This window comes from Globicephala melas, chromosome 4 (genome assembly GCF_963455315.2).
Source record: "Globicephala melas chromosome 4, mGloMel1.2, whole genome shotgun sequence".
In the NCBI taxonomy this organism is placed as follows: domain Eukaryota; kingdom Metazoa; phylum Chordata; class Mammalia; order Artiodactyla; family Delphinidae; genus Globicephala; species Globicephala melas.
In genome coordinates, this window is record NC_083317.1 from 13,608,642 (window position 1) to 13,625,249 (window position 16,608).

Below are 16,608 nucleotides of genomic sequence, written 5' to 3' on the forward strand. Positions count from 1 at the left end.
GCTAACAGCAGCGAAAGTAGTGATGTTTGCGAATGATTAATTTTCCAATAAGCCAGTTCAGATGGATACAGTTGCTGCAATTAGAAATCTCATGTGGTTATGTTGTAAAATGCTTTTTGAGTGAGAAAAGCTATGGGTTAGTCCACTGCGCACTGTACATATTCAGGAAACATGGCTCACTGCTGTGTGTAAATGCTTGTACAGCATGCAGTGTTATTCCTGGGTATAAAATGATCAGTCATGATCAGTGATCAGTGTTCATGCTTTTGTTTTAGGTTGTGTCTTTTCCTAGCCTCCCACTAGAAGATTCATGGGCAGGAACATAGTATAAAGGAAGTCTAGTATTTCCATTCTCCTTCCTTACCTTATCTTTCTGGGGGCAGAAAGATAAGGTTTCTGCTTCCTGCTTCTTTAACTGAACTCTTTTTTTTTTCTTTTACGATGTGAACAGTGCATTCCCAAATGGAACATCCTAGTGATATTAAAATCAGAGTATTTAATACAAAGATTTATTGGACTTCCTAAGTAGATGACTCAGCTTTCATTGAAAACCTTAGTGATATTCCTAAAGATTCCAAAGAGCCACTGTAGCTGTGGATGCCATTTCATTAAAAATAATAAAGGAGCCTATAAATGTGAAGGAAAAACATGTGACTAAATATGATATACAGAGGAGTAGTGGGGTATTTTGACATGCTGGTGGGTTTTGATAGTAGTGGGTATTTTGGGCAGGGGGAGGGATACTGTTTGTTTTGCTTTGTTTTGTTTTTCCATCATTAACAGTTGCATTTCTTATGTGGCAATTTCTTCTTGGAGAGGTCTGGGAGCTTTCTGATGCTTCTGAGGAGGTCACTTATGGGGTGTAGGATTCTGAAGGAAATGATCCAAACCGTCTCTCTCCCTCTTTCTGATGCTGGGCTATTGGTGAACCATTCCAGAGTTCAGCACTGGGATTTTTCATGCCTGTCTCCTGAATTTTACATATTTCCTATAGTTAGAAATAAACAGATTTAGAAAAAGAAAATCCTTTGACTGGGACAAAGTAGGAGGTTGGCAGACTTATTCTGTAAAAGGCCACATAGTAAATATTTTAGGCTTCACAGAACAAGAGGCCATAAGTAGCCAGACGCAGCTGTAGACAGTATGCAAACAAAGGGGCACTAGTATTGACGGGTTGTGCGGAAACAGGCAGGCCCTAGTTTGCCAGCCTGTGATAGGAAAGGTTCAGGAGAATGCCAGTCTTGAGGTTTGAGGGGCAATGTATGTGTTTGGCTCAAGGCAGGCTGTCGTCATCGTAATGAGCTTATTTACGGATTCCCAGTCCTTAAAAGGTGACATGTTTGGCAGTTTTGGTGTGATTTTTAACTAGCAAGCAGAACTAACAGAGCCTTAGAAATGTGTTTTTTTTGTTTTGTTTTGTGTTGTTTGCGGTACGCGGGCCTCTCACTGTTGTGGCCTCTCCCGTTGCGGGGCACAGGCTCCGGACGCGCAGGCTCAGCGGCCATGGCTCACGGGCCCAGCCGCTCCGCGGCACGTGGGATCCTCCCGGACCGGGGCACGAACCCGCGTCCCCTGCATCGGCAGGAGGACTCTGAACCACTGCGCCACCAGGGAAGCCCTAGAAATGTGTTTTGAAACAAGGAAGAGTTGCTGTGAGGGAAGTAACTTAATTACCACTGAACAGGCAGCTTTGGGGTTAAAATGTGGTTGTCTTGTTTCCGTTGCTCTGATCTCAGGACATAGTGCTGCTTTCTTCCGAAAACAAAGTTGACCGGCTGCCCACCCAGCACCTTGATGTTTTACTCCCAGGACGGCTAGTCTGTACTCAGGGCTGACCATCACCACCTTTAAAAGAAGGAAAGAAATAGTTTGTTTAGGTTTCGGCCTTAAAGGGTGTTAGATGTTCACCTTTGGGGATATCGAGAGAGGGATTTAGGCTGGTCAGGGCAGCCAGGCGTTTTGGACATCAAGGCCATGTCTGAAGGGATGGGCAGCACTTGGAGTCAACTGAGTGACAGTCGGCTGCGGATCAGGGAGGGATCAAGGCGGAAATGCTCATAGCCCAGACTGAGGTCCACTCTGGCCCTACCGCTGTGATCCTAGATGGTCCAGGTAAACCGAGGCAGACCAGTAGCCTTCTTAGAGTCACAGCAACAACCTCATTGAGCTCTGGTCCCAGTGAGATGGTGGGTCTTCTGAGACTAAGTTCACTGGCAACCTCACCCTCTCCTGCAGTGGAGCTCCCTCCGTTTTAAAGGGACCTGCTGTCCTGAGCACTGATTTCTGAAGGCTTCATGGTAAGGACAGAGGGCCACCTCGGGTGCCACTGTGCAGCCTCCATGCAGAGCTGGTGTGGCCTCCTGGGGTCAGTGGGAACCTCGCAGTCTGTCCTCTGGGACTTTTACGAAGTCAGGTGCTGTGACAGCTCAGACCCAGTGCCTGGGGTCCGCTTCTTTGTACCCGAAAGCTTTTTTTCCTGCAGTCTTACACAAAGGGAGCCTGATGGGTCAGTAGGATAAAAAATGAGAAAACATGTACCAGACACGTTGGGTTAGTCTGCAGAGAGTCTGGGAGCCTGGGGAGCCTGTCCCTGAGAATTCCCTGTAATTGTGTGTCTGGTACACCAGGTGTGCCCCCTCCAGCTGCCATGTGACTAACGTGGTCCCTGCTATGCCTTGGGGTCAGAATGTGAAGGGAGATGGAGACCCTGATACAGGGAGCCAAGGATGGGCTGGGGTCACCCTTCCTGGTCGTTCTGGACACCAGTTCTTCTTTCCTCTCCAGGGGGAGTCAGAATCACTGAGTGCTGAACGTTCTTGGCATTGTTTAAGGAATTCTGTGGAAGATTATGCATAACTCCATTGTATCTTCCCCCACCCCCAAAGAATATAAGAATAAAACTACATACTCCCTGCTTCTAAGTAGTTTATCGTGATTCATCCTGTTTGGAAAAAGTAAAATTGCATTCTACTTCATAAACTAATTTTTATTTATTGAGGTCAAAAAAGATGAATTACATTTCCTGAATTAGGAGCACTCTGCGTGTGTGTAATATTAGCTTAATTTGCATAAATATAAGTTACCGTAAGCATTATTATTATTGATGTTCGTATTGTTCCTGCAGCTGCTGAACTAGTACATTTTTGTTAAATGTGTATAAGCTGAAGTTTTAAGCCTGAATTGATACCACAGTGAAAATATATTTTACCCAAAAGTTTCCAGTGGGGCAGGAGGGTTTATTTCCATCTCTTCAGGCTTTTTCTGTTTATCTGGGACCTGGAAAATTTTGTCTTAACAGGTTTTTGCATCTCTCAGATGTGCTGAGTGAGTGGAGGGTGGAATGGGAGCCGATTCATGGGGACTGTCTGTCCTCTTCATAACGGTAGTGTTTGTTACCACAAGTTATTGAAAGTGAAGGGGAAAACCCAACCCCTTATGTGCCATAACTGCCTTCATTTTATGTTTTTCCAGTCTTCAAAACTGCTGTGGTCCTTGTGTACAAAGATGGTTCCAAACAGAAGAGGAAACTTGTAAGACTTCTTATTTCACCCCATAGTTTCAAAGTATCTCCCTTGCTATCTGTTCCTCAGCTGTATCTGCGTACTTGTAATTCTGCACCTTTGTCAGGCGTGAGTGTTTTATGATTTTTTTTGAGTGTTTTATGATTTTTTTTAAGTGTTGCTGAGGACTTAAGGAAATTGCCCATCCTGCCTTCCTGCAGGCAGACTCACGTTTAGAGCATGAAAGTAAACAGCTATTGGGCCTACCATGGCCAGAACCTACCTTCCTAATACTATTTTTATCCACTGCCTGTTCTTCCTGCCCCTCTGTGCTTGTTTGGGATCCTTTTCTCTTTCTTCCTTTGTCTCTCTTTGGCCTGACTTTGGTTAGCAAGCTTATTCGCGCACCCTCAGCAGATTGGTCCCATGGCCTCTGGCTTGCTGCTGGGTGAACAAAAGTGCACACGGGGGAGTGACCCGGGGTTCCAGCATCACTGCTTTGTTGTTGTTCTTGTTGGGTTTTCTTTTGAAAATTAAAACAATTTATTTATTTGTTTTAATGACATATTTTAAAATTTTTATTATTTTATTGAAGTATAGCTGATTTATAGTGTTGTGCCAGTCTCTGCTGTACAGCAAAGTGACTCAGTTACACACGTGTAGACATTCCTTTTGTTATATTCTATTCCATTATGGTGTATCACAGGATATTGAATAGAGTTCCCTGTGCTCTGCAGTAGGACCTTGTCGTTTCTCCATTCTCTATGTAATAGTTTACATCTGCTCACCCCAAGTTCGCAGTCCTTCCCTCCCCCATACCCCTCCCCCTTGGCAACCACAAGTCTGTTCTCTATGTCTGCAACATCACTGGTTTAGAAAGTGTGTGCGGGTCTGGTCCGGGCTGAGCACAGACTTCTCATGCACCTAGTTCCTTCTCTTCCTGCAGGTAGGATCTCACAGGCTTTCAATTTACGAGGACTGGGACCCCTTCCGATTTCGACACATGATTCCTACCGAAGCTTTGCAGGTTCGAGCTTTGGCAAGTGCAGGTAAACTCTGAAACAGGTTGGGTACCTATTTCTGTGTATGTATGAATTGTTTTTCTGAATCCACACTCTTGGTTCTAACCACCCTACCATCTTTTTCCTTCTATGCTTAAGTCTCCTTTCCCTCAGTCTCTCCATTGCCTCTTAGTTACCCAGCTGTTTATTAAACGAATGAACTAAGTGAATGGAGGTAGTGCCTTTAATATTGTTCCAAGGAATTCTATTCATTCTGTTATATATATTAATAATACTGCAGGGACTCACATCTAAGTAGCAATGAGTCTTGTACTTCTGGGAAGAATCTTTGTGACCATCAGCAGACAAAGCGTATGTAAATGCCTCACTTGCCTTTTAACTGGGAGACCCAAAAAGACCACCCGAAGCACAAAAAACGCAATGGAATACCTTCTTTCTTCCTGAAGCCTTACAAGTCTTTATCTTTGTATCAGCATGAAATGTCAGTTCTTTTTCTATGACCCACATAGCCGTGGAGCAAGTTGTTAGGTAGTGATGAAAGTACTTGCTAAGATGATTAGTTGATGCTTCAGCACATGAGAAGAGAAGTGAATGTCAGCACGGTATTGACTAAGAATAGCAATATTGCTATGACTCGGAGGCCCCATCCAGGGCTTAATTTGAGGCTGTTTTAGGGAGGAGCAATCAGCAGTGGTTCTCCCGGGCACACCTGAGAGGGAGCACCTTTGGGGTCAAGTGGAAACTCTCGGGACACCCCTATTCCCGTCCCACTTGGACAGCAGGTACAGCTTTCTGGTTGTAAGAGGGGCCATGGAAGTGGACCTCTGCAGGTGCACAGTGGATCTGTATTTCTCTTTTGTGTTTCTGGCATCTAGCATGAGCGATAAGTTCTTCATGTCCGGTTGGCGTCACTCATTTTCTCCCCGTTTTCATTTGTCACCTCCATGAGCCATAAAATTGGCTCTAATCTTTATAGAACTACCTCTCCCCTAGTCCAGTGTCATGAGGAATAACCTTCTGCAGTATTTGGGAAACCTCCAGTTACCCACCCAAGTTAAAGTAGATGCCACGTCCTTCTCAGTTGTTATGCATTGCAGGAGGAAAACTCAAATGCAGAAACCACGTCTGGCAAATGTATTGGGGACGATTATTTGCCTTAAGAAGGTTTCTGTCTAACCTACTGGCCCAGAGGACCCTCGTGCCTTTTTAGCTTTGATTTGATTTGTAAAATTGATTTACACATGAATTTTCAGGCCCTTATAAATCATAAGTCTACAAACAGCTACAATAATATTTTGAGGTTTGGGCACTTAAACACTAGCATTGTCTTACTTTGGAATCTTAGATGATGAATTATCTAGTTCATATGTTTCCCTGCGCCTGGTTTATAAATAGGAAAGCGTATGCTTATAACAAACCGCAAAGGCTCCTTAGCCAGGAATTTTGCCTTCATTGAGGACTAAATACATGAAGAATTTAAGTTTGGAAAACAAAGCCAGCTTTATGAAGATGATATTCCGTTCCCGCCCTCGGTTTTTCATTCAAATCAAGTTTAAAATCAAGATGGAAGTTTATTTTAATGGACTTACAGAGACTAGCCAACACATCTCTTGTTATGAAATAAATTCCAGTGGATATGAGAATCAGAAGATGGAAATTTCTAGATTTCATCTTCGTTTGGGAAAACCTGTGAAACTGTCTGCATAGGGGTCCTGCTTGGTTAAATAATGTGGGCACGATGAGAGTTTGTAACTAGGGTTTTGAACCATTAGGTAAGGATGAGACTTCACGACGTGCAGTCTTGAGGTCTGCAGTGAATTGTTTCTTTCATAAACACTAATGATGAATAACCCGGCAAAATAATATGATATTCAGGCACTGAAAGACTTAGAAGTCGTTTCTAAATATAACTGTTTCTCACTTTCTCAGTGTACCATTCTGGCTTCCTTCAGGTTGGGTGCTGTGGGCAGGCTGAGAAAGAGGAACCCCATTCGTTCCCAGGACGTGCTTGTCCAGGGCACTAGTCCCAGTCGCTCAGGGGGAAGGCTGTGCTGCAGATGGCAGGGGCCTGCCTCTTTATATCACTGGCCTGATGAAATCAGCACTGGAATCTTGGGCTCTGTCTAGTCCAACTGTTGCCAAAACAACTAATCACTTAATTAAAATAGTTCAGCCAAACGGGCTGTGCAGCTAAAAGGGTCAGTTTTTCCATCAATATGATTGACTGATTGTCCTTTTAGACCATCCAGAAGGAGATTTTAGCAACTGGTAATTTTCCAAGCATTCTTTTTCTTCACGCCCATTAAGTTCTCAATCATTTTGTCTCTTGAGATCACGGGATAGGAATGAAGTTTCTTTGGTCATATGTGGCTCTGCTCTCTTTAATCCTACACCAAAGCATGGGAAATGCTTTTGTAAAAATGCAAATAAATCTCTTTGAAACATACTCTCATTCGTCCTTGTTTTAATTTCTCTAGATGCAGAAGCAAATGCTGTGTGTGAAATTGTCCACGTAAAATCGGAGTCTGAAGGGAGGCCGGAGAGGGTCTTCCACCTGTGCTGCAGGTGAGCCTGGAGCCGTGAAGTGTGGGAGGTGCCGCCCAGAGGGAAGGGATGTGACAGTGCTTGGTGTCCCCAACCCCTCTGGGTTCTGCACACCAGCCTGCGCATCCCTAGAAGCTACATTCTTTCTCTTGTGCACTTGAGAAAGTATTTAACACTTATCAAGTAACAGTAATCGGATACATTAAACTCATTTTATCAGAACGTAGACAGTAACCTGGTTAATATCTTTCTAAAAGGAAATCGGAATTTTCACGTATATATTTGACATTCAAACGAGGGCTTTCTTCCCATACGTACATTTGGTGGGTTAGAAGGACATGGTTGTCTCATGTTTTGTTTGGGTGTTTGGGTGCATCATGTATACTGTAACATCTCTGAGGTACAGCAGATGGAGAGTCACCTGGGAGGAGGGGAGGGTGTGTGCAGTGTTGCTGGGATTCCTCGTCGTGTAGGGGAAACTTCGACCTGGGGAGGCTGGCTCAAGTGACTCAGGTTCACCTACGGATCTGGAGTGGAAGCTGAACTTACGATGTGGGCTTCGACTTCCTTCTTTCTTCTTTCCCTCCTCTCACCATCCCCTCGTCTTCCTCATCTTCCTCCTTTTTGGGCTCTGTCGTTAAGAATTTGAGAATTGTACTTTTCTCAAGTGCAGCCAGTTCTCCCTCTCTCTCTTATTTTTGGCCTAAAGACACCAGGCTGGATGGTGCCAACAGCCAGCATTCTGATACATTTGGCTTTAAATATGATCTGTACTCCATGATGCTTTAATTTTATCATAGGTGCTTAGTAATTTATTCAGTACTTACCCCACACCGTGGGTAGTATACTATGGGTTGCCCACACACACAATAGAAACTCAACGGAATCAATATTTTATGGTTGTTAGTAATATTTTATAACGTGGCTGCTGATACAGTAAGAAGGCACATTTAGGGAGACGCAAGAGGGATTACATGCATTATTTCACTTAGTCAGACTGAGCTGCTGTTATTCCATTTTACAAGTGGGGCGCCAAGGCTCACAGAGGGTACTTGGCTAAAACCTTATAGCAAATGAATACTGAGTTCAAACTCAGTGGGTTTGACTTCAAAGCCCATGTTTTGTGTTTCTTCATTGCCTCTTTGTTGGATGTTGGGTGACAGGGATCAACAAATCCAGATCCCAGGAAACTGTTGGAACTAGAATTGAAATTTTTTTTCAGATAATCTACATGTGGTTTAGCACCATCTTTACAGTCTATTTAGGCTAATCTGCTTGCGACTTTGTTGATAAATCCACAGGGTCCAATGAGCCCGCCCGTAGAGATGCCATATTCATTGTTAATAAGGAATGCCAGCTAAAACTGGCCTGGGTAAAACTATTAAGAACTTAACAAGAAAAATAACTAACCTAAGAAGCACTTTTTTTATCGTGCAAATTGGAAGTTGGGAAGATTTTCCAGTTCTTACCAATGTAACTTTAATATTTACATGCTGACGTGTGTCATGGAAGGTGTTGATATTTAACAGGCATTGATACGCAACTCAGAGGAAACGAAGGATGTTGGGACATCAGTTTCCAAGTGCGCTGCAGAGCAGCAAGAATCTTGTGGTTCCTTTGTCTGTAAAACATTTTAGACTGAAAGGCTCTGCCTTAAGTACCAAGAGCAGAATCTGGCAACTTTGTGGTGCAAAATCTCTCTCTCCATCAATCTATTCATTTATGGGCTGCTCGGTCCCAAATTGGCTGCGGGAGATGAATCACAAAGCATAAAGGGAAAGGAGTACGTGTTCTTCATCTCCAGCGGTGAAAACACTGCTGGTCGGCAGTGAAATTGGAGTCGCGGCCTCAGTCTTTAACCTTTGGTCCTCAGGGATATTTGTTTGGCCGCACCTGATAACATCAGAAGTTCCATCGTGTGTTCAGTGCTGTTTCCCTAATAGGTGTAAATCTTCTTTTCATAGCTCCCCAGAGAGCAGAAAGGAGTTCTTGAAGGCTGTGCATTCCATCCTGCGTGATAAGCACAGAAGACAGCTCCTGAAGACCGAAAGCCTTCCCTCGTCCCAGCAATATGTCCCTTTTGGAGGAAAACGATTGTGTGCGCTGAAAGGGGCCAGGCCAGCCATGAGCAGGGCAGGTACTGTGGGGATTCAGACGTTCAAGATCCCTGTCATCCCCACTCCACTGTAGAACTGACGTCCTCACTGAGCAAGACTTAGACGTGTCCTTGTGGGGGCTAACGCTGGAGTACATTCTGCCCTGGTGTGAGGTTCCCGGCCCTTGCCTCCCTCCCTTGGTTTAAGCCTCTTGCCCTCCCTCAAGCTTTCCCTTCGCTGCCCTCCTCCTTCTGGCTGGTGAGCTCCCCTCTCATTTGCCAAGCTGGGAAGTGAGCACATTCTCTTTCTAGAGGAGCTGTCTTAGCCCACTTGCCGAATGAGAGTTGCTGCTTTGCATGACAGCCAGCTTTGTCCAGCAAAAAGCAGTGTGTGATGTCTCAGCATAGTCAGAGCCCACCGTTCTGAGAACGTGGTGGCTTTGTCCTCGAGAAACAACAGCCATGCCTATTCTCAGTAAGGAGGCCATGTTTGGTAGACCAGATGACCCATCAGATTTTTACCCTCACCTTGAACCTGCAACTTTATCTTTAGCTTCCATGTTCATTTAGGGAAGCCTTGAGCTGCTATTAGAAAAGAGGAATCTGGAGTTCAAGTAGTCCCAGGGTAAATATTCTTTTAGGACTTATTCTACCACCTTGAAGCAGTAAACATCAATACTACTACCTGTAAATGGCATTAAAGTCTATCTAGGAAGAAAGATATTTTCATAACACTTAGGTATTAATGACATCAAGACATTAACATTTTTTAATCACTCCTTTCTTAAGAGGCAGTCCAGAATTTTGCAGGGAAGATTCCAATAAAAGAGGCTTCCTTTGCATTTGACAGAAAGGCTTCTGATCTCTGGTCTAAAGAATTTTCCACCTGTTCTCAATTGTGTTGAAGAGGCAGGTATGGTACTGTGAATGGTTGAAGGTTTTCATAGACATAACCCTGACAGAGTATATTATACTCTTTAAGTACTTTAGTTTATCTAATGTTAAGGGGCTAGTTATCTTATATCTATTCTCCAATCAGTTGATAAGTGTTTACTGAAAACCTGGTATGGTGAACCCCTAGTACTCTTCTGGGCTCACCAGTGTCTTGCATACTTCCCTATCCACAATTTCTCATGGAGTCCTCATGTAAAAAGCTTTCTCATCCCTTTAGAGCTCACAGCAGAGAACTTCACCTTGGAATTGTCTCCTTTGTTCCTTTTACTTGCCACATATATTTAATTAGGATCGGGAATATGCGTGCCAACCTCAGGAAACCCCACCTGTCTTTGGTCAGGTTTCTGTTGTTAATCGAGGAACCTAAAGTCAGAGCTGCATTTACTTTGAAACTAAGCATTTTTAGTCTGTAGGACACTCAGAAGTTTTCCTGCTGAGATCCCTCTGGGAAGAGAACAGAGTTGCTACAACCTACCGCATCATCTTGAACATCAAGGGAGAGAGCCTTGATGTCAGAGCCTGGAGGAGCCTTGATGTCAGAGCCTGTTGGCTTCGGCTGATGGGAAGATTTGCTGCCTGGTGGCTCATTTTTGGCTGAAGAAAGTCTTTATCACTCTGCTTTTGAAGCACCTCACTATTGTCAGGATCTTCCAATTAGATGATTTAAAAATGGTGTTGGAGTGGGTCGGCACAGCACTAGCTAGTCAGTCTTAATAGTGAACAGTGGAAATACTCAAAGCAAAGATTGTCTCCTGGAACCCCATAAGGCTGGCTGGGTTTTTTTTTTTTTTTCGGTACCCGGGACTCACTGTTGTGGTCTCTCCTGTTGCGGAGCACAGGCTCCGGATGCGCAGGCTCAGCGGCCATGGCTCACGGGCCCAGCCACTCTGCGGCACGTGGGATATTCCCGGACCAGGGCACGAACCCGTGTCCCCTGCATCAGCAGGCGGACTCTCAACCACTGCGCCACCAGGAAAGACTGGCTGGGTTATTCTTACGCTTCATTATGCATTGTCATGAATACCCAGCTAGTTTATTTCTCTTTTTGCTCAGTAAAGGCAAATAGCCAGTCTCCCTTAGTCTAAAAGCACTTTATGTCTGCCAGTAACCTAACTACACGTTTTTCGTTTTTCCAACATTTTCTTATGAAAATTTTCAGCTATATAGAACAAATGAAAGAATTGTATACATTCATACCTACTGTCTAATATTTTTTATATTTTCATTGTCACATATTTATTCATCTGTCATCCATCAACTCATCTTACTTTTGACACATTTCTAGGATAGACATTAGCATACTTTACTCCTAAATACTTAAACCTGCACATCATTGACAAATATTTCCAATATCCCAATTTGGAATTGAGGTAATTCTAATAGAGTGATTGGAGAGAGCCAGGCTCCACTCTGGTGGTACTGAGATAAAACTGAACAGTAATTTCTGCATCTTTCCAGTGGAGTAATAGTAGTAGTGGTAGTAGTTTTGTGTTTTTTTTTAATTCTTTCTTTTTTCCATTTTTCCTGGAAATGATTTTCATTCCCCTCCTTGAGTGAGAGTGGTGTCTATTTACTCCATGCTTTAAGATGATAGAACACTCAGGAATGATGATGGAAGCACAGGGATCTGAGACAGAGGATGGTCAGAGCGGGTGCCAGTTTAGACCACTGTCCAGCTCACTGACCTTCTACCTGCTGTATTTGAAGTCAAGGCTGCATTTGGCGGTACTTGTGAATAGTCACCTTACTTCTAGCAGCACTGAAGCAGTTTAATGGTTTTTCAGGCTTAGATTTCAGGAAAGTAGCTCCTAAGTGGTATCTAGGCTCCTGCCTCCCACTGGAAAGCCCATGGTACATTTCAATATCGAGGGAGAAGTGGCAGCATTTCCATGTGTCTTTGTGTGTGTGTGTGTGTGTGTGTGTGTGTGTGTGTGTGATTGTTTGCTTGATTGGGTGGTGTCTTTTGTTTGTTTTTAACAATACTGGCTTCCTAGAGGGCAGTAGGGTGAAAGAATGAATTGTTTTTCTTAACTCTTAGTCACTTTATCTAGCACTTTGTTAATCAGCTGCTTGGGTGTTGTGTTATTTATTTCTCCTTCCACTCCAGCACTGGTAGTTTAATTGCTTTGTAGAAGAGAAATTGGGGATACACAGAACAGAGACAGGAGGGACGAAGGCTCACATTTGCTTTAGCCTCAAGTTCACATGGGTCTTTGTCAGAAAGAGGACTTAATATCTCTGAGACGCACTCTTTCTGTAGCTTCTCCAAAAACAGTGCTGTGCCCTTAAGGTACCTGCAGATCCTCGAGAAATGTTACATTCAGTTTTCCAGAAAGCAATATAACTTGGACCAGTGTTTTTCCCTCCTTGATATATCATGGTGATTTCTACAAAGACAATGAAACTCTGGAGGCCTCCCCCATCCTTACTAAAGATTTATTCCAGCTAAATGACTCTAGGACAGCCCTGGGAGAGTCCCAGAGCACTGTGACATGGGCCATGGTCGGAACTGAGGGCACTGATTAATCCCAACATCAGTGGTGCACTCGACAGCAGCAAGAATCTGCACTCCCTGTCTCCCAGGTGCACAGGGTAGAGAAATTATTTCAGAGGGAGTTGAATCCCCTTTCCCCCGTAACCTACAACCCACCCATATGCCGCCCCCAGCTGCCCCCCGTCCTTGCCCTTCCATCGATAGCTGTAACATCCTCCACGTCCAGACACCTGTGCAAGGTAAAGACCCCAAGACAAAAAAAAAAAAAAGACCCCAAGACAGACTGGTGAAATCCGGACTTTAAGCCCCAAACGACATCCAGGTCCTGAATGCATATCATGTAGTCTTTCCTTTCCTCTTCTTGTATTTGCTTTCTGGATTTGCATCGCACGTAAAGCATGTGGGCGTTTTATTTTTATATTTTTGTGTGTGTGCGCAGTGTCCGCCCCAAGCAAGTCTCTTGGGAGGAGGAGGCGGCGACTGGCCCGAAACAGGTTTACCATTGATTCTGATGCCATCTCCGCCAGCAGCCCGGAGAAAGAGTCCCAGCAGCACCCCGGGGGCGGGGACACTGACCGCTGGGTAGAGGAACAGTTTGACCTTACTCAGTACGAGGAGCACGATGACGTCAAGGAGACAGACATCCTCAGTGACGATGATGAGTTCTGTGAGTCCGTGAAGGGCGCCGCGGCGGACCGAGACCTGCAGGAGCGGCTTCAGGCCGCCTCCATCAGTCAGCGGGAGAGATGCCAGAAGGCCCTGGATAGTCACGCATCTCGCATGACGCAGCTCAAGAAGCAAGCAGCCCTTTCGGGCGTCAACGGAGGCCCGGAGAGCACGAGCGACGAGGTCATTTGGGTTAGGCGTGAAGACTTTGCCCCCTCCAGGAAGCTGAACACTGAGATCTGATGGCCACGTGCCCCGGTAGAGACAGTCCTTGTAGATACGTCTCCCGCCCCGCCCCTACTCCACGCCCCTCCCGGATTCTCGAGGGGGAGAATGTTCCCTTTAAGTCGCACTCTTGCACACACGGTTTCGGCAGCTGACTTTGTTCTGAAGCCATGTAGCCGCCCAACTTTATCGTTTCTAACAACATCGGAAAGAATTGTTCAAGAATCCCAAATCAGCTTGAGTCCTATCTCTCTATATTACCAAGGGCTTTTATTTATTCTCAATCAGGGCCTAAAGAATTAAAAACAAAAAAACAAAAAATTCTATAGCACTGGAAAGCAAATTACCCCAGGAGTTGAAGTATGTACTACAGATTAGTTTAAAGGGTAGCACACGAAAAAATAAAAGATTCTATCTGAAATCAATCCAGGAGCCATCTCCTAGTTGGGGAAACAAAGCAACTGTACAGCTTGCAGTGTTCTTACTCCTTTCCCTCTTAAATGTCTGAGAATATCTGTGTATTTTAAGAATGTGTGAGGAGAAGGTGGAGATATACGTTTCCATGAGCCTTTTTCTTTTTTTTCTTTTTCCTCTTCTGTTTAGGTCTATGGCTGGTCTTATTCGATGTCGGTGTTCGGAAGTTCTAGTTTTGCATAGAATTATAAAGATGCCAAACTCCTTGGAAAGAGATCCAAATTTATCACTTGAAAAAAAAACACTATTTTTTGTATTTTACCTGAGATGCAGGGGGCACAAACAGATGAGACTTTTACACAGTGTTAGTGTAACTCTGAGTTTAAAAAAATGAGGATTTTACCTTTTACAGAGAGAGTGAGACGTGGTGATTTTATATTTATATATGAAAGGCCAACAAGATGCTTAGGAGAAACTTTTCCCAAGAAGCAGCTTTGTTTTTGTTTTCTTTTTTTTTTTAATTTAAATGTTTGAATCTCTATTTGAGATGGGAGCTTGGTTGGATTAAACGTGACACCGGGATGGGCAATGTGTGTGTCTGTTGCACATGGCGGGGGAGGGGAGACTCCTCCTCGTGGGGTTGCCATGGTGACCATTGGTTTTCCCATCACAGTTGCATCTTCATCCATAGATTACCTACTCCTTCCCTGACAGTCCATAACCAAACCGTTTAACAAAACCACCTCTTCAAAAACATGTCTTGGGTTTAACACCTTCTTCATGCCAACAAAACAGGGTAAACATGCTAAAAAAACTAATGTTCTAAACAGATTTCCAAATAGGAAGAACAAAAACAAGTTAAAGCACTTTCAATATTTTCTTTTTTTAAAAAAAAGGTTTATAGCTTTTTTTTTTTTTTCCCATTTCACAATGTCCACTTCCTAAGAAAGGTTTAAATAATATGAAAACTTTCTTTTTGGGGAAAATATCTATTTGATGTTTGACACATCAGTAGGTACTTTAAAGACCTGAATTTTATAGTAGCTTTAGGAATTATATTTTATAAAAATCAGTTATGACTTTATATTTCCAGACAATAGAGAGTTCAGACCATCATGCTCTTGTGCCCCTGCTTGCTTTACCTGCTTTCCCACCCTGTATCCCTCCCCTTTCGGGTTTCCAGGGCTTTGAGCTTGATCTTTTGAGAGTTTTATTCTATTAAATTTTTGCTATATCTTCTGATTTTCTTAAAGAGCTTTAGGATGATTTCTATACCCTTCGTATCACTGCATTGTTCCATTTCATCTCCAGTTCGATTGTGTCTGGGTGGAAAACTGAAGCAGAGGCTTCTAATAGTCCCATTTACCAGTCCCAGTGCAACGGGTTTGTCTGAAAATGCTGGAAAGTCTGGTGCTTGGAGAGGGTGCCATTGTCTCTTGTACATAAGGTCATGATGTGTCTATGTCAAAAGTTCTTATATATTTCTTTTATAAGCTGAAAGAAGGTCTATTTTTATGTTTTTAGGTCTATGAATGGAACGTTGTAAATGCCTGTCAAACAATAAAAAATATTGAAAAGTGTCTGTCCAGTCCTGTGCCTTTTTGGGTGGGAGGATGGATATGAACTGTAGAATATGTGGGAGAAGATAACTAAGGATGCCTTTTTTTTTGGATAAATAAATATCGTGACCATCAAGGGAAAGCTGATTTGGTGGAGCTTGAAGTTTTTTTTATCTTTTTAATTGAGGTATAATTGATATATAACATCGATAGTTTCAGATACTAAACATAATGTATATGTTGCAAAACGACCACCACAAAAAGCCTAGTTAACATCCATCATCATCCACAGTTATAAAAAATATTTTTCTGTGATGAAAACCTTCAAGACCCACTCTCCTAAGCTACTTTCGAATATGCAATACAGTGTTATGAGCTACAGCCCCCATGCTGTATATTACATCCCCATGGCTTATTGCGTAACAGGAAGTTTGTACCTTTTGATGTCCTTCACCTTTTTTGCCCATCCCCCCACCCCACCTCAGGCAACCACCTCTGTTCTCTATATCCATGAGCTTGGTTTATTTGTGTTTTTTTGTTTGTTTTTTAGATTCCACATATACATGAGATGATAATGGTGTTTATCGTTTGCTGTCGGTAGAGCTTGAAGCTTTTTTTGTTTTAAATTTTATTGGAGCATAGTTGATTTACAGTGTTGTGTCAGTTTCAGGTGTACAGCAAAGTGATTCAGTTATACATATACGTATATTCATTCTTTTTCAGATTCTTTTCCCATCTAGGTTATTACAGACTACTGAGTAGAGTTCCCTGTGCCATACAGCAGGTCCTGGTTGGTTATCTATTTTATATATAGTAGCGTGTGTATGTTAATCCCAAGCTCCTAATTTATTCCTCCCCCCACGTTTCCCCTTTGGTAACCATAAGTTTGTTTTCAGAATCTGTGTCTGTCTTTGTTTTGTAAGTAAGTTCATTTATATCATTTTTTAAAAATTAGATTCCACATATGAGTGATATATCTGTCAGTAGAGCTTGAAGTTTTAACAACAACGACAAAAAGACATTACAGTTCCTCGACATCTTGGTCTACTGATAGTGGAGAATACGAAATAGCACAGATACGGATCTGTACCCGCGCTGAGCACTCTTTTCCAGTATCCTGCGCCCTCCTGGTGCG

The 16,608-nt window shown here is 43.3% G+C and overlaps 1 protein-coding gene across 8 annotated transcripts in view; it reads left to right on the forward strand.

Annotated features, from left to right (window-relative positions):
* Nucleotides 1-15,494, forward strand: part of TIAM1 (TIAM Rac1 associated GEF 1) — a 397,588-nt gene extending 382,094 nt beyond the window's left edge. For all 8 annotated transcript variants that reach the window (XM_030880742.2, XM_060297858.1, XM_060297860.1 and 5 more), the window contains 5 exons: nt 3,472-3,530; nt 4,447-4,549; nt 7,000-7,087; nt 9,031-9,203; nt 13,049-15,494. In XM_030880742.2, the coding sequence (XP_030736602.1) occupies nt 3,472-3,530; nt 4,447-4,549; nt 7,000-7,087; nt 9,031-9,203; nt 13,049-13,518 (893 nt within the window). In that variant the 3' untranslated portion in view covers nt 13,519-15,494. The remainder of the gene's footprint in view (nt 1-3,471; nt 3,531-4,446; nt 4,550-6,999; nt 7,088-9,030; nt 9,204-13,048) is intronic.
* The last annotated feature ends 1,114 nt before the right edge of the window (nt 15,495-16,608 follow it).